Consider the following 23,557-nt stretch of genomic DNA (forward strand, 5'->3'; position numbering starts at 1 on the left):
GTTTGAGGAGCCGTGTGCGCATTTTTTTCCCTTCCAGAAACAGTTCTTTACTTCCGCAAAGCTCGGAGGAAATCCGCTGCCCCGATATGCAATTGAAACCAGGATATGCAATGTCAGGTTGAAAGTGAAAGCGTTTGTTTACCTGCGGGGAAAAAAAAAACCGCGAAGCAACGTCGCTGTGGCTTTCCGAAGATCGACGCCGCGACCGCAGCCGCTCGCTGGACCCCGGAGCACCTTCCGCAGCTTTCGCTCACGTCATTGTTGAAGGCGTTGAAGGCATAACGACGCTGCCGACAGTTTTCCAGGACGTCAAACTAACTCGCAGACCGGGAAAAAAGGGGCGCCGATAAAACTACTTTTTTTCTTCTTCGTTACCTATATCAAGAGCGCGTGTGCAACCATCTCGCAGACGACGCAGACCCAGACCAGACGGCGGCATCGGCAGCGTGACGTACGAGCACCGAGAGCGCTCATTGGCCAAGAATTTATTTACCAACAGTTTGTTAACTGTCTCTTCCGCCATGCTAGCATTTCAATTTTCTTAAATGTCGTGCCATTCTAAATTAAGCGCGTTTAGATACTGACTTCTCTTACAAACCGCCATCTGATTTAAAGGGAGCAGATGGCGCTGCAGTCGATTAAAGCGCCGATGTTTTCGCGCCAAAAATTGGGCGCGCATTGTTAGCTCCCGCGCATACTCTGCTCCGAGTGCTTTGCAACGATGGCTGGGTTCGACGATGGAGGAGTCTTTTTCAGCGACAACTTTAGCTCCGAAAACACGCAAGATGACAGCCAGGTCAACCTTCAAGCCGTCAAGCGTCGATTTCGTGATTTCCTGCGGCAATTCCACGAGGGGAACTTTAACTACCGCTACAGGTAACTAGCCGCACGAGGCCCAATTGGACAACGCTCCGGGGCATCTACTCAAATAACGGCATTCACGTCGCACGTGCAGTCTGAGGATAACGGAAAGTTTGGCTAGTTGGATTGAACTATACATCATAGCGCTCTGATGTCTTCTTTGTTTAGCGGTATGCATGATTGGACTCCGAACTCGAAATCGCGCTGGACCGCTGTGATGTGGCACGCATATTGGGCTTTTAAGCTGCCGTTAACGGTGGTTGTCTTGGTGCAAGATCAGATTCCTTCGGAACAGCCGGGATCTGAAATCGCTGAATTTGTTCTGTGCGCCGATTCCTTCTATTCTATTTCTATTCAGTCAAGTATATATTTTGCAGTGGTGCAGTGTTTTGGAACACTTGGGGCCGAGTTAAGATAGATGCCGCCTGCTCTTCTGTGATCACTGGGAATTTTTCACATCGTGAACACATACTTTTTTCCGTTATAGTACCGCATCTCAGCACAGTTTTCGGTCTAGCGGTGGCATCGTTATAACCGGTCCACTATGATGCGCGAACGGGAAACGAAGACTCCAACAATGTATTCCCTTTCTCTATTTACCCTCAGAGACCAACTGAAGCAGCACTACAACATGGGCCAGTACTGGTTGGAGGTGGCGCTGGAAGACATCTCCAGTTTTGACGAAGTTTTGGCTGACAAGCTGACCAAGCAGCCGACTGAACACATCCCTCTGGTGAGCTCGGCGGTTGGAAATGAACAAAACCATGAAATGTTACCTAGATTACACACTAGAGACTGTGATCGCAATAAAAAAAAAAAATGTCTGCATGCCTGTTTGCAGACTACTAACTTGCACATAATCTTCTCTGTACTGTGATTGTGCACAGCGTATATTTTCTCAAAGCAAGGAAACTTTTTTTAAAAGCAATGTCCCATGTATCCCCTTCAGTCGCAGTATACACAAATGTGTTCTGAACTGTTTATTTTTTTTTTCTGCTTAGGTTACTGCTGGTATATAGTGGGCTGCAATTGGCCGGAGCTTATATTTGAAACTTTTTGCGAAAAGCTATGTGGCACCATTTAGTCGGGCATGTGAAATGAATGTAGGAAACCGCATTTTAGGTGGATGCCTCCACATTTTATGTAAGAGCCGCAGTTGCCTCTGGAATGAATATGTATTCATTCGCTTGTCCGGTGTGCTGCATCAGTGTTTTCGAAAGCCCTAAAATAAGCTGTATTCCCTCCGACAGAAGAGAGTCAAAAAAGCTAAAACTGACAACCTGAGAGCAGTGTAGAGTCATATCATGGGGATATCAGGGCCCAAAACGAATTGCATATTTAATCATCAGTGTTAAATTTTTTTGTGTGTGTGCATTCTGGTTGGGCATGTTCTTTACAAAAAATCAACAACTTCGATCGGAAGTTTTCCTCCAAGTGGACCGTAATTTGTGACTGAAGAGGATATGTCCCTTCCTCTTGGGCATGAGATGTGGTCTATCTGCGACCAAACAATGTGTTGTATCTGTCCCCATGATTCGCCAGCTGTGTGCACAAACCATGGTGTCAACCACGAGGCAAAAAGAAAAGGCGGGCTAAGTGTTCCCAGAATCATACACTGAGATGAAACATGCAGAGCAAGTGGGCAGAGGATGTACCAGTGCCACCTTATTAACGCGTAAGCATTGTATGGCTATGTGGGCGGTTTCGGCGTGGACTGGATAATCTCGGTCCTATAACGGAGGAACTAGTTGGTGTATCGGAAAAAGAATGGTATCGTCGGATAGAGCATCGTAAGAGGATGTGCAAGTGAAAAAATGGTTAAGGTGGGTTAATTAGGTAATTAGTCAAAAAGTGGGTGGGGCCAGATCAAAAGTGGCGCCAAATTTGAAAACGCCAGAAGTGTGGTACCACGTGACCGGAAATGTGGGCGGAGCCAACGCGTGGTGCCAGGTTTGAAAACGAAGGGTGGCAAGAAGATTGAAAACTCAGTTGGGCAATTGGTGGAACTTGATTAAGTAAGACAATTAATTGTGTTGTCGATAAGGTATTGACAGGTGATCGGTAAGTGATTGATAACTGATCGATAAGTGATATTTCCGGTTCAAGGGTCTAGACTTCTGGTCACAGTCTCAGTTCACATGAAAAGTGCGGAAGTGTTACGTCGACGTCTTGCTGTGACGCCATAAAGTGTGACGTCATGCTTACGCATTTCTCCAATGCGGGTGCCGCAGTGATCTCTAACGTTTTTATTTGCATCGAGCCAAAAGTTTTTGTTCCCTTTGCATTTGCATGGTGGCATCAGCTTGTTAAGCAAGCAAATGTGAAGAGCATCGTAGGCACCTATGTTGAAAGTGGGATGTTGCAGTGGTTACAAAATACGAAATGTGTGCAGTCGATGAAGTGGATGGGAAAGGAATTAGTGTATAATGTGGACTGCTGGATTTTGTATATCAGTGTGAGATAGGCTGTATACCTGTGCTTGTTTTTTATGCGAAAACTTTTGCGTGTCTGATGAGTGTCATTGACAAGTTTGCGTCCTGGCTATGACAGCTTGAAGAAGCAGCCAAAGAAGTCGCTGATGAGGTGACCAGGCCAAGACCCGAAGGAGAGGAGGATGTTGCCGACATCCAAGTGATGCTGAAGTCGGAGGCTCACCCGGTCGCCATGCGAGAGATCAAGGTGAGATTTGCAATTTTCTCACTTCTAAACTGAAACCTTCGGTATTGCTTTGTTGTAGGACATGCATACATTGTTGGAAAAGCTGTGCATTTCGACTGAGCCAGTAGTTTTCAGTTTAGGTTCAAAGTGACAGTTGCGAAAACCATTCACACATTAATTAATGCGGAATGTTGAGCAGGTTGGTGAATGTCCACAGTGAAAAGCAGTGCAAAGAAAAGGCAGCAGAAAATTAAAAACAGGAGTTGGTTTTTCTTGTGTTTCCAAACAGAAACTAGGAATTTTTTTTTTTTTAATTTCTGCTGTCTTTCCTTTCTGCTACTTTTCATCGTAGACATTTGGGCAACTGAAAATGCATACATTGTCGGTTTTAGGTTCTGAATCTCGATTATCAATTAAAATTTGACTTTTTTTTTATTATTATGGCTGTGCTTCTAAGTCTTGATTACATAGCTGTTTCAAATATTTTTGTGACTTCTACTAGTGTTACAACAGGGACACACATGTGAAGCCCCATATTTCAGTACTAGAACAGTTGACGTGCTTGCAAACAGACATATTCTTAACATTATGTGCAAAGAAGAGTCTTTTAAGTTACCAGCAGTGAAAGAAAAATAACTGGTCGTATTGTGCTGATTAGAATCGGCACATGCTTCTGCACAAATTGGTCGGTCATAAGCTGAAAGTGAAATGCCAAAATGATTGGTTGTGAACCAAGTCTTACATGTTGGTAATAAGGTACCAAGAAGGTTTATTCTGTCAAAATTGCAAACACACACGTGCTATCCTTAGAGTGTACCAATCTAGTCAGTTGTTAAAAAGGCTGTTGCAACTGGCATGTGGGGTCAAAACCTTGTTGACATTTCGTGTCTAACTTCCGTTCTGTCTTGTAGTGACTCTGTGTCAGAATGTTGACATTGCAGTGCCACTGTGTTGTGCTTGAAGTATTGCTAGGTTCCAAGCATCATAACTTTTTTTCCTGTATCTTTTCTTTGTGATTGTATGGTTACCATTAATGAACCATGGATACCCTCGAGGTGCAAACATAGCAGCTGATATCCCAGGCTGCAAGTATTGCAGCTATTTGTCCCGTTATTTCCTTTGTGAATACGAAGTGGGTCGTTGCGCTAAGCATTGTGTCTTCCCTTGCACTTGGCATCACTCATTTTCTATTTCTTCTTTCCTTTCTTTCTGGCTGGCAGTCCGATCAAGTTTCTCGGCTCGTCAAAGTCCCAGGCATTGTGATCGCAGCATCAGGAACAAAGGCCAAGGCAACCAGCATCACGCTTCAGTGCCGGTCATGCCGGGAGACCGTGCCAAATGTGCCAATCAGGCCAGGTCTTGAAGGCTATGCCCTACCACGCAGATGTAACAGGTACATCTCATTTGTTCGAACTTTACTATTATTCCACACTCACGGCTTTTCAAAGTAATTAATGAGACCAGCAGTTTGTCTGTGCATGTGGTTTTTATCTTAACATGAATAACTAATCACTCTCAAGTTACACAACATTTTCAAAAAAAGTCGTGTAATGCTGCACGATGCTTCGCTTCTTCAGGTGTACGTGCATGAGCGATTTGCATAAATGCTCTTTTTCGTTCTGTTGTTTAGTGATCGTGCTGGGCAGCCCAAGTGCCCTGTTGATCCTTTCTTCATCGTCCCTGACAAGTGTAAGTGCGTCGACTTTCAAGTGCTCAAGTTGCAAGAGGTTCCTGAAGAAGTTCCCTATGGCGAGATGCCTCGACACCTTCAGCTATACTGTGACCGGTACGAATTCTGTTTCTAATGTAGCATGCAAAACTAGAGTATCCATTTAAGCAAAGTGGGTAGACTGCAAATTTTTATCAATTTATTCTGGCATAGCAACCAGACTGCTTGGCTGCCAGCGAGTTCAGCAGGGCAAAGGAGAATTTGAATTCAGTTTCACGTGCGGTTTCAGTAACTGTAAAAGTTCAATAACATTGGAAGGCTTCAGCATCAACTTTTTGTGAATATCACTCGAATATCCTTTACAGTTTCTTGTGAGAGCTACTTGAATGGAATAGTCTGCCACATTGCGGTAGAAATGACCAGGTCTGTGTAGTTAATTTCTCTTGAGGTGCAGTTTTCAGGTGCAGTGTCATAGTTTTGCGCAATGCATTTGGAATTTGCAACCTGTCATCATTCCTGGATATGGGAAACAAAATCTACAATAGTGCCACCAGAAGACTTCATTCTTTGTACAGAAGTTTTGATATGACCTGCAAAGAAAGTTTTTTCTTTTAGTACTACAGTGCAGCTTAAAAATTAATCCTTCCTGTCTTAATCTCGCATAAGTGCTCAGCATACATAAGTAAGCCAGTTTCTCGGCAAATTCGATATTTGAGCCAAATTTTTCTGCTGCTTGATTGTGTTTATAGCACTGATCACCGCTTCTTTGATACTTCAGTTACCTCTGCGAGCGTGTTGTGCCTGGAAATAGGATCACTGCCATTGGCGTCTACTCCATCAAGAAAACTGGACGCCCAACAAAGGTAAGCGATTGATTTGTTAACTGGAAATACTATATCAGTTAGTGCAGAACAAGGTGCCCAAAGCTAACATGCTGCTGAACTTGGCACTAAATGCCTGTGCCTTTTCCATTCTAATAGTGAAATGCAGATTACTAATAAAGTTACAAAAGTACTAAAACCAATGTATGGGCTCAGGTTTGCTTAGCTTAAGTTACTTGACCTAGTATGAAATACAAGCTAAATTATGCTACTTGTTTGTAATAAAAAAACTTCAGTGTTGCCACTATGCAGGTAAATATTTCACCTGGTGATTTTCCAGTAGCAATTTTTCCAGTAGCATCTCCCCTTAACTACTTTCACTGAAAATGGAACTTTTGTAGGCTACAAAAACCCGAAAAACTAAGTACAGGTGTCACCATCCGGCTGATTTCTTAAATGCCTCTTGAGTGCTGCTGTTGATTTAGCCTTCACTGAAGTGATAACCATCACTGAACATTCATCAAGCATTCAACTGCATTTTGAATGACATACCCGAAATTGGTGCACTCAAACGTCATCATAATGATGTCCAGTTATGTTCCTTTGGCAGCTCAGTGTGCATGTTAAAATTCTCTTCGCGAAATTTCGTCGGTAAGGCCTACTGTCTGCGATTTAACAGAATTTCCAGCTTCATGAGCTGCTTTGGAGCTTGCTGGAATTTGTAAGGTCGCAGCTATACTGCGTCATCTAACCTCTGTGTCCCACCACACTCCGATGCTTTCCAGAGGGGACCTCAGGAGAAGTCAAACATTGGCATCCGCGCTCCGTACCTCCGCATCGTGGGCATTTCTGTGAACACCGAGGGCGCGGGAAGAGTCGGGGGCACCATGCTGACGCCCGACGAAGAGGACATGTTCCGCCACCTGGCGAGCAGCCCCAACATCTACGAGCGGATTGCCAAGAGTATTGCACCCTCCATTTATGGCTTTGCTGATGTGAAGAAGGCCATCGCTTGCCTGCTCTTCGGGGGTTCTGTTAAGAGGTGACGCATTGCCTTTCTCTAGAGTATTGCCGATGTTATAGTACACCTTCATCTTTTCGACAAAAAATGTGTGCCAGTTTAGCACTCGTTTTCCATTTTATTCAAATCGCATGTTACTGTAGACTGTATACTCCGTTTCATACATAGCAGTCAACGCTGACAAAGCTAGCGCGCCTGTTCGCGCAGGCTTAGTCCGCACGCAAAAAGTAGTTCGCCATACAACCTAAGCGAACACAAGCATATTTCGTAGAGACAAATCTTAGTGCTGTCACTGGCACCTCCTGGACTTTGTTTTACCTCTTGCCACATTTTCGTCCTGCGACTCATCGAGATTTCGAGAAGCAAAAAGTACACATGGCGGTATGATACGCGGTTGGTAGAGCGGATCATTTCTACTAAATCCGCGCCCAAAAAGTAGTTAGAACTCCGTGAAAATTACGGCCAGAGAGCCCAAACACTGAGTGCCTCACAGCTTCAACCGTGATTTTCAATGCTTCTACATCGTTTTATACCGCTCTTTGTATACGCACAAACAATGACCGGAGTTTCGAGAAGAACGAATGATATGTGGCGGAGTATTATAGTTTCGCGGACGCACTATTTCAGCAACCTCCGCAGCATTGCCTGCTATGTATGAAACGGAGTATAGACATTTGTGATCAGTATCCAACTGGACGTTTCATCTGCATGCAAACATCCGCTCTAAAATCATAGAGCTCAGTCTTCTTGGCTGCTTGTTTAGAGCATTTTTACTATTTTTACAGTTCGGTGCTTCTGTAAGACGAAATATGCTTTGCGACTCGAACTGAACTCTTGACTTCAGGCTTCCAGACGGGCTGAGGCGGCGAGGAGACATCAATCTGTTGCTCCTTGGTGACCCGGGCACAGCCAAAAGTCAGCTGCTCAAGTTTGTGGAACGTGCGGCCCCCATTGCGGTAAGCACCCCTCATTAAACAACCGATCATAGCTGTTCAAAGTTAGCCTCATAAAGAGTGTAGAGTTACAGCCTTTGTCCAAAACATACAGCCCATGGGGTTTGCTTTTAAACCCTGTAGTGGGCTCTTAGCACCCCTTGAAGATGCAAGCTCTGGATGGGGGCGAGGATGAGATTTGCTCTCACCTTAGAGAGACTTTGAATACTTACAGCAGACAAACGAGCTGTAGGTATTGCATGGCCCAGAAGCAAACCTTGTGCGCTGCATTTTTTGGCAAGAGCTGTATATTCATGCGTCTGTTTATTCAGTGGTATTGTCTAACTGCTGCTTAGTGTTATCTTCATTACTCTCAGCAATAACCACAGCAGTTTGTAAATTTACAATGAAATAATATTTCAGCAGAGTGGAGTCAATGTTTCGTAAATGGTTAACACAGCAGGCTGTCTTATTGGAGCATATTTTGCTGCTCTTTTGAGGTTCATGCCAGGACAGATTCCACGAAGTACACAGTTGGGCGAGTTGGTATAACCTCGTGCCGAAGAATCGAAACAGCGCAAAAGACTGGAACAAAATAAGAACTACAAAGGAGAAAAGCATTCATCAGTGCTTCTGTTTTTATTTTTCGTCCCAGTCTGCCGCACTGTTTGACCTTCAATATTCTAAGGAATTGTCTACTGAATTATCCAGCCGTGACTACTTGTACAGATTTTTTTAAATTGAAAAATGCTGGCAAGTGTATTCCCCTTACCAGGACTTCAGAAGGTGCTGGTAAGGTGAAATTCAGTACTGAGCATGGTCTGATGCTGGTGTTCTTTTGCAGGTGTACACTTCTGGCAAAGGCAGCAGTGCCGCTGGTCTGACGGCTTCAGTCAACAGAGACCCAGCCACCGTAAGTGATGAAGCCTCGCTTGCTGTGATTTGTTGACCTACTGTCACAGCTGTTTGCTATTCAGTACTTGCTGCACAATGTTGAGTGAGTATTTTTTTTTTTTCTCGCAGCGTAACTTCATCATGGAGGGTGGTGCCATGGTGTTGGCAGACGGTGGTGTCGTCTGCATTGACGAGTTCGACAAGATGAGGGAAGACGACCGAGTGGCCATTCACGAGGCCATGGAGCAGCAGACTATATCTATAGCCAAGGTAAGCAGACTTGTGAGACACCGGTAATGCACGCTGCAAATACCAGCACGTTTCTCATTATATTCGTTCAGTGTGGTGCGAGCATTACCTAGTTCCGTTTTTGCAAATGTGGCCATAATTCTTTCACAACAAGCTTGCATGGTTCTAACTTCTTCCTATCTGCTGTCAAAAGGAAGAAAAAATATTTCCTACACTAGGAGTGCTCTAGGATGACTCCATGTCGCTTTCCCTCTAAATTGGTAAATTGTTTTTTGAGGAAAGGAAATGGGGTGTCTCACACATCTCGGTGGTAAGGGAAGGGAGGAAGGTAGGAGTGAAAGAAGGAAGAGAGAAAGAGGTGCTGTAGTGGAGGGCTCCGGGAATAACTAAGATCACCTGGGGATCTTTAACTGCGCTGACATCCGCACAGCACACAGCGCCTCTTGCGTTTCGCCTCCATCGAAACGCGGCCGCCGCGGTTGGGTTCGAACCCGGGTACTCCAGCTGGGTAGACGAGCGCCTTACCACTGAGCCACTGCGACGAACAGGCAAATCATTGACCATCATAATGTTAGGAGTAAACTTCTGTTGAAGATGTCAAGTTAATTGAAAAAAAACAGCGCTAAGACGAAGGACAAAGAAAAGAGGACTACAGGACCGGCGCTGACTATCACCTGAAAGCTTTATTAAAGACAACACGCAATATATACTCCATCGACAACCAGGAGCGCATGGCAACACCAAAAGCTACAAAGATCCCCTCTGTAACAGTCCATGACTGTGAACTAAAGTATCTTGATACAGGTGATTGATGTATCTTTGTAGCTTTTGGTGTTGCCATGCGCTCTTGGTTGTCGATGGAGTATATATTGCGTGTTGTCTCTAATAAAGCTCTCAGTTGATAGTCGGCGCCGGTCCTGTAGTCCTCGTTTCTGTGTCCTTCGTCTTAGCACTGTTTTTTTTCAAGCGACATGTACGAACTAGCTCAACTCTCCGTTTTATTGATGTCAAGTTAAGGCTCAGCACATCTGCATTGTTTTGGTGAAAAAGAAAAACTTTACACTTGTTTGCATTGCCGAGTGCTTTTAAGTCTAAATTCCAATCGCCGTTGTATAGCCTTCAGCAGCTATCAGTATGGCTTCATGGCTACACTGTGTGCTCAGGAAGGTTTTCAATGTCCATCCCTCAGGCGGGCATCACAACCACCCTCAACTCCCGCTGCTCGGTGCTTGCGGCAGCCAACAGCGTCTTTGGCCGCTGGGACGACTTGAAAGCCGACGAGAACATTGACTTCATGCCGACCATCCTCTCCCGTTTTGACATGATCTTCATTGTGAAGGACGTCCACGACGAGAAGAGAGACTCTGTACGTCATTATCTTCCGTTTCATTTTATGCCTTTACTCCTGCCTGCAATCTTCTGCAGAATAGCAAGTGTCATTTCTATCCGACAGTATCCTGTGTCGCTTTTGAACTGAAGTTTTCGGAAGAGTTGTTGCTACAGGCAAATTTCACCACAAATGTAAATTTTTTAGCGCAGAATGTTGCCGACTTTCATAGGTTGCGTTTTCTTTCTCCCCAACATGGTGTCAAAACTGCTCCCTTTGAGCACTGCCGTGATGCCTTTCTTGACACCCATCCATTTCAACCAGCTGTCTTCATGGCCAGCATTTGTGCTGGTGACTTAGAGTTACTTTCCTTTCAAAAGCAGCATCCGTGGTTCTGTCAATGGTATTTTGCATGTGCCTGTCTAAGTCTGCTGGTTTCAAATACAGTCAATCTGGACATACTGAATTATTTTTTATTTATCTAGTACAATTAGAACATCCCCTCAAAATTATCATTCAAAAGTATAGCTTCTTTGTTCGTGTTTATCGAACTCCCATTCACTGAAACATTCAATATATCAAACAGCGCTGCACCTATGCAAATGGCGCATCTCTAAACGGCATTCCCGCGTCATTTTTCTCGCACGTAGACGTGTCGGCTATGCAGCCTTGGGCACTTGCTAGCTGCACTAGCGTTGTAAAACTGCGTATCGACATGATCGTGGGTACATTACTCATTCGCCACGCGACACCGCCGTCAAGCAGAAAAAGCAGCTTTCGGTGCCCAGCTTGTCATGCAGTGAAGCCAACCTGATGCGCTTCACTCACTTCGCTGCCAAAGGCGTTTCAGAAACCAACAACTGTACCTTAATTTTAATGAGAATTTATTTCATTCATAGTGTACTGGTAACGGGACTAGACTTCTTATCATAGGTAGTGGCTAGTTCCAAGCACTGTCTACTGTGGTTTCGATACGGCAAGCTGGGCCTAGCGACGTGTTGCTAGTGGTGCTCTATGCTGGCAAGCACATCACTACAAGAAGCACGTCACTAGCGTGGGTGCAGTGTAGTCTTGCTTATCTACTGCCATTAGCTACATTCCGAATTATCGATGTATCAAACAAACGGTCCCTTTGTCTTGTTTTATGTCTCCAGACTCTGGCCAAGCACGTCATTGGCATTCACATGAATGCTGAGCCAACTGCTGAGAAGACACAGGAGGGAGAACTCAGCTTGAGTGTCCTGAAGAAGTACATCTCCTTCTGCAGAGAGTAAGACCTGCCACCATATCCTCCTCTGATTACCTAGGCAATGTGAAAAACAGTTCTAAAAACAGGCTGTGCTCCACTGACTGCATTTAGCAAGTAAAGTTCATAAGTGAAACTGAAAGGTGACAGCAGACTTCTTACAATGTATGTGATACTGTTGTTATGTCTATGCATGCTGCAGTAGACATGACCGTATTGCTCTTTACCTAGCTCTGAACTGGCACATGTTTGCCTGTCTCTGCACTTCAATCATAAAAGTTGGCATAATACTATGCTGGTCTTGCAACTATTTTTTTTTTTTTTTCATCATGGGACAATCCTTATAATTATCATGAAATTGTGCTTTTTATTTAGAGTCCAAATGTGCAAATATACTTATAATGCAGAGTACTTGTAGTCTTGATGCTTTCCAGATGTGTTGTCTGCATGCACAAATATACATTGGCTTGTGATTGCAGTAAGTGTGGTCCAAGGCTTTCTGCTGCTGCTGCTGAGAAGCTCAAGAATCGCTACGTCATGATGCGAAATGGAACGCGGGAGCATGAGCAAGAGTCCGTGAAGAAGTCGAGCATACCGATCACCGTCAGGTACGCCCATCTCAGAAGTTTCACACTTCCTTGAATAAACTGTAAATGTTCAAGCTCTAGTCACCTGAGACAATCACAAGGCAGGATCAATTCCTAGATCAAGCTGCATGTTTCCATTTTTTTTTTCTTTTGTTATTACTCTCTGTTTGGTACACTTTAGTTCACAGCCTATCACAACATGGTGCACTGAGAGCATAAACCTTTTGTATTTGCGCTTTGCAGGCAGCTGGAGGCTATTGTGCGTATCGCTGAGTCCTTGGCCAAAATGCAGCTGCAACCGTTTGCAACTGAGTGGCATGTTGACGAGGCGCTGCGACTTTTCCAGGTGAGTGGCAGGCAGTATCGCACATCTGTTCATATGGGGTGCAAATTGCTGCAAAAAATATTTTGCTGAACTAGAAGCACCATGATACACTGCAGCAGGTTTGCTATGTTGCAAACCTTTCAAGGTGGGAAATTGGACGAATAAAAGTGACCTTTGCAGTGAGATCTGGACATTTTGGAGCATGGCGTGCTGTACGCAAGAATAATTGAATAGCATCTGCAAGCTAGGAATGAAATTACGATGAGTTTTGTATTCATCAGCTGTCTTCAGTGATGTCTTTAGTGCAGTGGTTCATGGCCATAAATGTTGAGGGCCCAGGAAAGCAGGGGCAGAAGTGTTATGTCTATTCGCTGCCATAAAAATGACCATATTTTACCGCTGCAGACAACAGAGAAGTTAGAGATATTGTACCAGTTTTATCAGTTCATCCTTGTGTTTGGTCGCTAAATTGCAAGACTGGATATTTAAAAAAATTGCTCTTGAAGTACACATACGTCTCTTATAGGCATATCCAGTCCATATTACTGTAGTGGGAACTCATGACTTCGAAAGTCTTAAATGGCAAAAAAGAATTGCTTTAAGAACGTTTGGAGGAAATGTCCCAAAATCTCCATTTGGGAACTGCTGCTTAAATGCGTTCATGCTTCCTTTCCTGTTCAGAACACGTCTAAATTTTTTTTTTTTTTTGTACTTTTCACCTCTGTAAGATTGTCTGCGTAATGAATTTCTTTCAGGTTTCAACATTAGATGCTGCGCTGTCCGGTGACCTCTCTGGGGCCGAGGGGTTCTCAACACAGGAAGAGCATGAAATGCTACTGCGCATCGAAGGCCAGATGAAGCGACGCTTTGCCATTGGCTCTCAGGTCTCCGAGCACAGCATTGTTCAGGACTTCCTCAAGCAGGTTGGCGATTTTGTGCTTTCGTTGTGCACTGATGAATAGGGGATATTCAAAATTCCGCAAGTGCGCTTTCCCGCATAACAATGTTGCCCCAAACAAGATGGCCGACTTCGCTATAAAGGAACTACGTGGGCTTCACGACAGGCGCTAAAGGTGTGGATAGAATGTAAGAAACGTATTTTGGAAGAATCAAACAAAAAAAACAGTCTTTCTTGCTTTGTTTCAGCTGGAAACGCATGGTCAGCCATCATGTTTGGGGCAACATTGTTATGCGGGAAAGCGCACTTGCGGAATTTTGAATATCCCCTATTGCAGTGATGCAGTGATGAAACCAGCTGCAAGTTGTTTCAGAAACTAAATTCAACGATGACTATCCAATTCTTGTGTAAGCAATGAGAAAAATTCTTCAGAAACTACTACAATAGCAACATAGGTGCATACTAGAAAACATGGAAGTGTGTTGAGGTAACTTTTTTGAACCATCACCATTTCGCAGCAGTCTAACATGTTCAGTGCAGCAGCAATTGTTTGAGTCCCAATCCCCGTGCGTCTTCGGCCACTGCAATTTGAACTGCCAATAGATGGCAATAGCGACCTAATGTGTGCGTTTTTTGGGCTCTTTGAAGAATCTCAATTCACAAATGTGCACAAAGTAACAGTAGCAATAGTAGCTTGATGCTTGTTAAAAATTACTGTGAAATCTGGTGATAACAAGAGTACTGTAAAGCATCCTTAACTACAAGCTTGGTTTGTTGGAGTCGATCTGCAGTTCAGCAGCAGAAAAGCCCATTTATGGAAATTTTCGCTCTTCCAGAAATATCCTGAACGTGCCATCTACAAGGTCCTCCACTACATGATCCGGCGTGGGGAGATTCAACACCGCATGCAGCGCAAGATGCTTTACCGCATCAAGTGAGGAAAGCATCATCACAGAAAAACCGAAAGGATGTGTACTCTTACCTGTTTGTAAATACAGTGCATTTTAATTCTTACCTTTGTATTATATACATTACAAATAAATTCCACCTGCTCTTTTCAAACATAAGAACCCACCAGTCTTCTTTTTCCTTGGCCTCTAGTCTTGCTTGCTAGGAGATGCATGTAGAAGTCCCGCGATTTTCTCCATTCTCTCGATGCAGATGCTGGTAGTTTCTCGGAGGTCATGCTGCAAAAGTATGGCCAGGATGATGACGGCTGCATCATTATGCAGTCTTTACCCCCATAAAACAAACATAATAGAGACTGTTAACTGCTTAACGTGCAGTTCCTTGAAAAATTCAATTCACTTTATTCACCAGATATTTCTGGATGGTTTCCTGGATAAAAGCTGCTAACGCAGCTTGACGAAGTCCAGGAAACCAAAATCTGCTTGTTTGGTATTGCAAAGGAACCTGTCTACATGCTTTCAATGATAATGCAACTGCTTTAAAAGCTCGTTTAATTCGGCCTTCAAGGGACAGGAAGAAATGTTCGCAATTGCAGAATAGCCCCCAAAACACTACCAAAAACTGTTCACATCACAGTAATTTTTTTTTTTTTGGTGAAAACCTGGCAATGGTCATTTGCTGGGAGTGGGCTATCCAGAAGACAATAAGAGAGGCCTTTGCGCTGCAGAAGTTCAGCGTAAACAAAAAGCGACATGCCTGGAGTATGTGCAGGCCTTTGGTGGAGAGCACGAGGAGCTCGCACACCCCGTCCCCCGTCAAGTCCATGTATTCGATCGAGAGGATAGGGTGGGAGACCATCTGGTACCAGAGCAGCTCGTAGGATTCCCTGCCGGCCGAGTGGCGCTCCAGCTTGTACACCAGAACCTCCTGCGATGGCGACAACCAAGCGACCTGTCCATCTGCACGCAACTCTCGGGCTGCATCGTAAAAACCACTAAAGTTCCCGCAGCCCCTCGGCAAAAGAAATTGGCATGAACAGTGTGAAAACAGAAACTAGGCCCCTCATGAAATGAAATGTTGAGTGGAATATATTTTTAGTGGTACTCACATTCATATTGTTCGTAATCATCTCAGTTTAATTTATGATATATGTGGCTAAGTTTGTTATCAAGGCACTCAAAGAAACACGGACTCACTTGGCCGTAAGTTCCCAGGATAACCTCGTTTACACCATCCATGTCGATGTCAGCCACACAACCACAAACGACAGAATCGAAATCATCACTGCGAGGCAGCACGGCATGCTGGTCTAAACCCCTCTCAAGAACGTCTCTGCAGGAGAAAAAAAGGATAGAAAAGGACAATCACTGTAAATTACCAGTTAACGAGATGCAGCTGTTGTCTAAAACCTCGGCTCTCTCACAGTTTGGAGTTAAGGGGGGACACTGGTCTTGAAAAGAAAATTTTATTAATTTAGTCATAGTTATGAAATTTACAGGGCACATGTATTTTTGTGCACTGATTCTAGATATGTCATTTAATTTCATGTAAAACAATTCCTTGAGCACTTATGCACTTTTTATGCAAGTATATTGCGGAAAGTTTTGAAGAAAATTTGCTGCAGGAAACTCGCTGAAATGTATGCCATTGGGTTCTCTTGACACCGAGGAATACAATAAGGGTAAAATTATCATCCTGGTTCTCATAGAACTTGACTAATAGGGTACTGAAGCTGCCACTTCAGAAACAGGAATACACACTTTCCTTCTCATTTCTGAAGCGACAACTTCAAAACTCTATAACTTAAGTTCCATGATAGCCAGCATGATAATTTTACCCTTATTGCATTCCTTGGTATCAAGAGAACCCAATGGGATACATTTCAGCGAGTTTCCCGCAGCAAATTTTCTTCAAAACTCTCCGCAAAATACTAGCATAAAAAGTGCATAAGTGCTCAAGGAATTGTTTTACATGAAATTAAATGACATATTTAGAATCAGCACACAAAAATACATAGTCCCTGATGATTTTGTAACTGCGACTTCATTAATAAAATTTTTTTTTTTTCAAGACCAGTGTCCCCCCTTAAAGAGGTGCAATGCAGTTAGCTATGCTCATAAGAGCAACTGCACATGTTGTATGTGAGAAAATTTACATACTTATTTCACTCTTCCTGTGCCTATGATTAATCTTGTGATAAATAGAATGTTGCCATTTGTTCACAAGTCCTGCTTATGACACACATACAAATGTATGAAAGTACATGCATATGTGGGTGAGAGAACAAACGCGCGTTATAATGATATCCTAGCTGAAATCAAGAGGAAGAAGTTGGCTTGGGTAGGGCATGTAATGCGAAGGCAAGATAATTGCTGGTCCTTAAAGGTAACGGAGTGGATTCCAAGAGAGGGCAAGCGTAGCAGGGGGCAGCAAAAAGTTAGGTGGGCGGATGAGATTAAGAAGTTTGCGGGGATATGGTGGCTGCGGCTTGTGAAGGGCAGGGTTAATTGGAGAGACATGGGAGAGGCCTTTGCCCTGCAATGGGCGTAGTCAGGCTGATGATAATGATGACATGCATATGTGTAAAATATCTGATAAGCTAACTCTTTCCATAACAGGCAAGCACAAGCAAACAGAAATGCTGCTTAATGGCATAGAGAAAAATACTTGCGTTAATGCATTAAACACTTGAATTGCAGACAAACTGCAAGGAAGTAAAACGAAGGATAACTATGATAGACGGAGGCCAAAACTTGTCACCTTCACATGTTTTGCCCTGCTCTATTAAATGGGCTACACCAATAGCCATCTTCCCTTCTACTTCCACTCAATACATCTATGTGCATGTAGTACACCCTTGGAAATGTTAGCCAACAATGCACCAGGCAACGGCAGTAGATAAGGAACATGCCAATAAGCAGCAGCCCAATCACAATTGATTTTTTGATTTGTCTAACAACCTAAATAACTCAAACTGACAACACAACTCTCCAGTGCTTTCCTTAAAATCACTGCCAGATTCTTCAGAACAGACGTGCAGTGGGCTCCATATTTCACTGTATTCTTTGCGCAACTGTGAAAAAGTAGTTGAACTCTCACCTGTACACAAATGAAGGAACCAGTGCACGGCAGACCAAAAGGTGCGTCTTCTGAGTCGATCCTTTCGATTCATAGCACCTAGAAAGTTCAGCTGTAAAAGGAACAACAGAAAGCTTCTCTACGCTCCTCAGATCAATATTTGAGGCAGGCACACCTTTCCACATAGCCATCCTACACCACATGCAATGGTAGCATAAGACACCTCTGCGTTTTGTAACGCAGCATAGGTTAGGAATAAGTTAGGAACTATGTTTACTAGCCAACAGTAAATCTCGCGACACTAAGTAAGACCCCCAAAACACCATTTTTCTTCAGAAAGCTTGACTGCAGAGAAGCCAATTGGTGTTATAGAGACTTCTGTTTTTTGCTTCAGTAAATTCACCGTACCTCCAAAAAACTCCCTGTTTACTCACAGGAGTATGAAAACTAGAATTTCGTCTAATCACTCATGTACTATGTGATGACTTAAACATCATTAGCAATGTGTCACAACTACTGCCTTAACAATTGCGGTAAAAGCTCGTTAATTCGAACTTCACGGGACCGGGAAAAAAGTTCGAATTATCCGATGTTCGAATTATCGAATGACAGCGAAAAAACTGACAAGAACCATTTGCATTACAGTATATGTACAGTATTTACTCGCGTAACGAACCCACTCGCATAATGAACCCACCCAACCCCGATTTTTGCCTAAGAATTTGAAAAAAAAAAAAAAAGAATGCGTCAGTCGTTAACGCTTCCCTTCGTTTCGCACCGTCACGGTCCACAACGCATTTCTTGGCGGCGCGCCAAGATGCTGCGCAGCGATAACATCATGGTGTGTTTACTTTTCACGTTAGCTCTAGCAGGGGGGGGGGGGGGGGGGGGGGGGGGGGGGAGCGAACTTTGGCAGAGTGCCAGCACTTATCGGGATGTGCAAGCCTCGTTTTCGGTACGTTCGCCTTATCGTGCCATGGGCGATTGGGGCGGACGCCGTCTACTGCCACTCAATCATTGGAACGCGCGATAGCAGCAGCAAACGCCTTTTGCAGCGAACGATGCTAAATGCCAGCATCATGATCGCGGCTGACCGTGTGCTTCCGTTGGCGACTGATGGGTGGAAGGATGGACGACACTCGCAAAGAAAAAAAAAAAGGTTTTCGCACGTAATTTGTAGAGCCCGTTCGAAGTCATAGCCTTCATAGGCGTTGGCTGGGACCCTGCTGACAGTACTTATCCGTATTTCCGAATTAACAGGGCTCGAATTAACCAGTATCTAGCTGCGAGTTTCGGAGGTTGCGCGGAAAAGAGGATAGGCAGACGCCACCGCGGCCGCCAGTTCTGCGTTGCCGCCGGCAACCACGCTGGTGATGGCGCCATTTAGACTTTACCCACTCTTCCACAGTTTTATCTAGTTCCATCTTCTGTCCCCGTTTAGGACGTGCGCAGCCTCCAACTATGCGGAGTTTTTTTTTTTGACCACGTGCTGTGTGCCAAGCCGTCCAGACGCGGCGGCGCGTAGTTCGAATTATCCGTAGCGGAACCGACTTGCTATCGAATTAACGAGCTTTTTTAAACACAGATCTCTATGGAGCTTGGCCGGACCAAGTAGTGTAGTTCGAATTATCCGCAAATTCGAATTATCGTGTTTCGAATTAACGAGCTTTCACTGTAAACAGATAATACGCATTTATAAAATTGAAAACTTTGTGCATGTTTTATTAAGCACAACTGGAACTCACTGTTCTTGACGAAATCAGGCAGTGGCCAAATGGTCCTGTCTTCAAAGAGATGGAGGCCAGAGATGGGGGAGTCCAAATCGACTTGCCATGATGACACAATCTCAATTTCACCTGTCGGAAGCCAGAAGACAATATTATGCATGAATGTCTCGCAGCGTGGCATTTGCTGTCTAAGAAGGTGCCGTATTCAGCAAAAACAGCCTTCATACCCCACCTGCCCCCATAGCTTTTGACACCTCTACTAACAAGACAGTAGCTGCCATCATGGCAATGTATGGCACTAAACCTTACTCAAGCCAAGCATATTGGGTCAAATCATTACCACACATAACGGGAGTCTTTTTCCTGCTTTATAATATATGGTACAGCTTACTACATATGAGACACCGGCAGACATCAAACTGCAAAATATGATGAGCAAGATCTGTAACACAGCTGCTGTTACAAAAGCATATCATAACGATAGCACTATCAATGCTATTCCTTTTCTCTCCTTGCCTTAACAGGTTACTTTAACATTAGGATGATAAATAGCAACATGGATTGGAAGCATATATGCGTTTAACATCAGCATGCTAAACTCATTTCCCATGACAACATATGCAATGCGTAAATCAAAAAAGCATCCACGAAAACCAGACTACAATGTAGCCATGCAGATGACGTAAAAAAACAAGAAAAATAAACGGTGGGTTGATACCTCTGTTCTTCTGTGCTGTCACGGCAACCTGCAGAAATCCACTCTCGCAACCAATTGCAGAGATTCGAGAACCATTTCCTTCCTTGTATTTGAGGTCCATAGTGAGCACACTGCATAAAAGAAAAGAAAAGGAAGAAGAAGCAGATGCAGGTGAACCTTGTTAACTTCAACGCATAACGTCAATGGATCACATCAATCAGAGCACTACGGCTGAAATCCCCTATGGCCTGACCACCCCAGGCATTGAATACATACACCACAGGTTAAAGCTCAACTACTCTGCTTTGTTTGGTTCTTAGCACTGCAAAACGGCCTTGGAGATGGGCTGGTTATGAGTTTCAGCGAGAAAGCCACTCCTGCTCAGTTGTCGATCCCTTGAAATACGCAAAAGTCTTCTAAGCACTCAGTTCAAAAAGAAATTGGGAAAACAAAGTTTAGACAGAACAAATGCATGCAAGAGCAACAGTGCAGGAGGGTTAGTTTGCAGAGTATCTTCAAAAAACTTTGAACTTTCATCCAAACTTCACACTCGTTATGATTAGTTACAAGTATCATGGCAACCTGCACCAGAGAGGCTTTCCTCTTCTAGTCTTTAAAGTGAATGAATTCATATAGAGAGATTAAATTTATCTCTCAGAAAAACTGACAAAGTGCACTGACAGCAGGAATTGCAATCATCAATGATCTGAACAGCCAGGTTCACAAATACCAAAAAGTTGAACAATGTAATAATCTTACATGTCAGGAATGTTTGCGAATTCCGGAAAGTAGCTCTGAACTGGAATCTCGCTGTATGTTTGGTGTATATCCTGGAAATGGGCAGAGAAAAGTAAAAGGCAGTGTGGTAGTTTAAAACTTTTGAATTCTAAAGACCTGCAAAGACAAGCCTCAAGCAAATGCTGCTGAAATGCAACAACGAACCTCTCTGAAAAGATGGATCCTTGAGTCACTCCCACACAACAGAAACACAAACTCCCCATTTCTTTGGCCACTCTGGTTTGGAAACAATCTGCACAGTCAATGAATAAGCGCAATGAAAGAACTCAATAGCCTAGTCTTTTGTCCTGAAAGGAAAAGCTTAACTCCATGGACTTACAGAGCATGTGTGAGCTGGTAAGGGATGAAGTTGAGCTCTAGGCTCTGACAGCCCTCTGCAATGCACACAACAGAGGACATGTCCTGTAGTGATACCCATTGAAAGGTCGCTCAAAAACCTTCAGCAAGAAAATATACTTACGTGCAATTCTATCCAAGTCTAAACCACATCCTGGCTCAGATTGGGAGTAAATATTTAGGTAATGCCTGGCAAGCTGGTTTTCTCCAGGCTGCACAAAAATAAACACAAAAATAGTTACAATCCAGTAGTGCTGCTCCGTATCCATTCTTTCATTAAGGATAGCGCATGCTGTAGATGTGAAACTAGCCTGCTATACGTAGTGGGACAAGCTGAGGCCTTTTTATTCTCATTCTTTTTGAAGCCTCATCACAACTTTATGCGACTATGAAACAGACTAAACTGCTTGTAACAGCTCATTAGGTATTAGGTGCATTTTTATAACAGAAAGCTTCTCAAGAAGGCTTCCAGGAACATTCATTACCAGTTAAGACAGTTAAAGGTTCTGCAGCTCCTTGAAATGGCTCCCAGGAGCATTCATGATCAGTTAACACACTCAAAAGTCATGTAGCTCTTAAAATGATATCAAAACTGTGCTCGAAACATAACCCCAGAATTCACCTGCCTATATTCAATGTGTTTAGCAGTTTACATATGCATCTTCAAGGTGCTGCATACATACGCATATGTTTTGTTGGTTTGCTGAGGAAACAGGGGCACAAGAACTTCTCATAAAGAAATAGTCACAGATGTAAATGGTTCGTTCTGGTTTATGGGGTTTAACGTCCCAAAGCGACTCAGGCTATGAGAGACGCCGTAGAGGAGGGCTCCGGAAATTTCGACCACCTGGGGTTCTTTAACGTGCACTGACATCGCACAGTACATGAGCCTCTAGAAATTCGCCTCCATCAAAACTCGACCGCCGCGGCCGAGATCGAACCTGTATCTTTCGGGTCAGCAGCTGAGCACCATAACCTCTGAGCCACCACGGCGGCTCAGATGTAAATGAGCAAAAGCCTTATATCACATAAACGCTATAGAAGGGTCTCTATAATGCAAATCAGTTGCTGCACTCTACTGATTACATTGCAGAAGCATTGTTTCAAAATACTATACATAGACACTCATGTGCACAATTCCATTGTAAATACTATGACCGCAGCCCGGAATCAGAAATCATTGAAATCTAGTCCCATAGAGACGGAAATGGGCAAAGAAATAACTTCGCAGCCAACTTTATTGCAGCAGGTTTGAAAGCTGGGTTATTTGAAACACGTGTGAAGAGAACACTGCAAAATTTTGTAAGGTTTAGCAGCTAGGCGGCACTCTTTTGTCACTTGTGAGTGTACTGTCCTTCTGAAGTTTTCTTTTAATGATATTAGCATGCATTGGTCCACATCCACTTCCAGATCCACTTTTGATTTCATGGCCAGCAGTCCGGCAAACAAGGTATTGCCCTGCCAGGTGGTATTTTTGTATATGTAGCTTTTTTTTTTGCTTTTGCCTCACAATTTTTTTTAGGTAATAAATGAAAAGTACCATGGCAGGCATTGAGTGTTCAGTACATGACTTGTACATACTGGTCATAAGTCCAAAGTAAGAAAATGGCTGGAGAGATTGACAGCCCTAGACTTCTTTAACACAGTCCAGGACAAAATTTTACTACATGAAGCAAAGATTTTAATCCTGTTAAAATCATGCATTTACCCTGATGAAAGCGATGCCAATGATGATGTCCAAGTTGTCAGGCACAGATTTGCTGAACGCATCGATAGCAATGACGTCGGCACCCTCTGCAAGCACATAGAGACTGCTTCGTATGGAAGCGATAGATAACACAAATATATGTATAATCTCAGCGTCACAACTTGTGTACCTGGCAGGTATGTGAAATGTATCTCTCGGGACGACGGCGTCAACACATTCTTCTTGTTCCGGGTGTATTCAATGCAGAACACGTTTCTCTGAAGGCACGAAACGAGCACTTTGTTGGCGTCGCCTATGTTCAAAGTGGTCATGCCGTATATATTGCTTTGCGACGGAAGCCCCGAGAAGTGGGCCTCGTTCATCTTTCTCCTGTCCGGATACATCTGCAAAGGACGCGACAAGGCCCAATGATCATCTGCGTGACCGTTCCAGATACAGCAAGATGTGTGTGTGAGGTTCACGCCGGTACAGCAGTAAGAAAATCAGGCGCTAGATCGATGTGGCCGCTCACAGAAAAGACGCAGTTTATCGCTTTCAAATGGCAACTTAATGTTACCCACCTTCTCGGGTGGTACTCCGTTGCTTAATTTTTTGAACTCTGGAAATGGGTGAAACTGTCGCACAGTGTGTGAAACATAACTTTCATGTGTAAAACATACAAGGGCCGGAAACGAAACAATGTAGCTATCTTTCCCGCTGATGGATCTGTGTAACGACTCGGCTAAGCTTGGCTTGACCTGGCCTGGCTTCAAATTTGGCGCCATTTTAATTGTGCTCGCCGCTAGATGTCGCTAAAAGACTTCCTAAAGCAAGCCT

At 43.8% G+C, this 23,557-nt stretch overlaps 3 protein-coding genes across 5 annotated transcripts in view; 1 reads left to right on the forward strand and 2 right to left on the reverse strand.

The window, feature by feature from the left end:
* The window catches only part of PCB (Pyruvate carboxylase), a 47,307-nt gene extending 46,873 nt beyond the window's left edge, over nucleotides 1-434 (reverse strand). For all 3 annotated transcript variants that reach the window (XM_089557192.1, XM_089557194.1, XM_089557189.1), the window contains exon 1: nucleotides 143-434. The gene's annotated coding sequence lies outside the window, so the exon portion shown is untranslated. The remainder of the gene's footprint in view (nucleotides 1-142) is intronic.
* Nucleotides 435-500: 66 nt separating this feature from the next.
* Nucleotides 501-14,499, forward strand: Mcm5 (Minichromosome maintenance 5). Its single transcript, XM_089557195.1, has 16 exons — nucleotides 501-876; nucleotides 1,468-1,594; nucleotides 3,412-3,540; nucleotides 4,740-4,912; nucleotides 5,150-5,305; nucleotides 5,967-6,051; nucleotides 6,795-7,051; nucleotides 7,875-7,986; nucleotides 8,807-8,875; nucleotides 8,986-9,126; nucleotides 10,295-10,471; nucleotides 11,587-11,702; nucleotides 12,158-12,286; nucleotides 12,509-12,611; nucleotides 13,346-13,513; nucleotides 14,325-14,499. The coding sequence occupies exons 1-16, from the start codon at nucleotides 722-724 to the stop codon at nucleotides 14,424-14,426; spliced, it is 2,199 nt and encodes a 732-aa protein (XP_089413321.1). The 5' UTR covers nucleotides 501-721; the 3' UTR covers nucleotides 14,427-14,499.
* Nucleotides 14,467-23,449, reverse strand: LOC149332287 (KICSTOR complex protein kaptin-like). Its single transcript, XM_089557197.1, has 13 exons — nucleotides 23,302-23,449; nucleotides 22,911-23,124; nucleotides 22,742-22,827; nucleotides 21,158-21,245; nucleotides 21,017-21,071; nucleotides 20,842-20,929; nucleotides 20,659-20,729; nucleotides 19,921-20,030; nucleotides 19,221-19,331; nucleotides 17,497-17,587; nucleotides 15,594-15,729; nucleotides 15,154-15,324; nucleotides 14,467-14,675 (listed from the first exon to the last, which is right to left on the reverse strand). Exons 2-13 carry the CDS (start codon nucleotides 23,122-23,124, stop codon nucleotides 14,586-14,588), a joined length of 1,311 nt encoding a protein of 436 aa, XP_089413323.1. The 5' UTR covers nucleotides 23,302-23,449; the 3' UTR covers nucleotides 14,467-14,585.
* Nucleotides 23,450-23,557: the final 108 nt, after the last annotated feature.

The sequence above is a fragment of the Amblyomma mixtum genome, chromosome 8, assembly GCF_055824585.1.
Source record: "Amblyomma mixtum isolate Tamu chromosome 8, ASM5582458v1, whole genome shotgun sequence".
NCBI lineage: Eukaryota > Metazoa > Arthropoda > Arachnida > Ixodida > Ixodidae > Amblyomma > Amblyomma mixtum.

Excerpts from the sequence above, each read along its gene's own strand:
- Mcm5 (XM_089557195.1), top strand. The coding sequence starts at position 722 with ATGGCTGGGTTCGACGATGGAGGAGTCTTTTTCAGCGACAACTTTAGC. Across the intron at positions 7,052-7,874 it reads TTCGGGGGTTCTGTTAAGAG|GCTTCCAGACGGGCTGAGGC; the intron begins GTGACGCATTGC and ends TCTTGACTTCAG. Across the intron at positions 10,472-11,586 it reads ACGACGAGAAGAGAGACTCT|ACTCTGGCCAAGCACGTCAT; the intron begins GTACGTCATTAT and ends TTATGTCTCCAG.
- LOC149332287 (XM_089557197.1), bottom strand. The coding sequence starts at position 23,124 with ATGTATCCGGACAGGAGAAAGATGAACGAGGCCCACTTCTCGGGGCTT. Across the intron at positions 22,828-22,910 it reads ACATTTCACATACCTGCCAG|AGGGTGCCGACGTCATTGCT; the intron begins GTACACAAGTTG and ends ATGTGCTTGCAG. Across the intron at positions 20,730-20,841 it reads GGATCCATCTTTTCAGAGAG|GATATACACCAAACATACAG; the intron begins GTTCGTTGTTGC and ends GCCCATTTCCAG.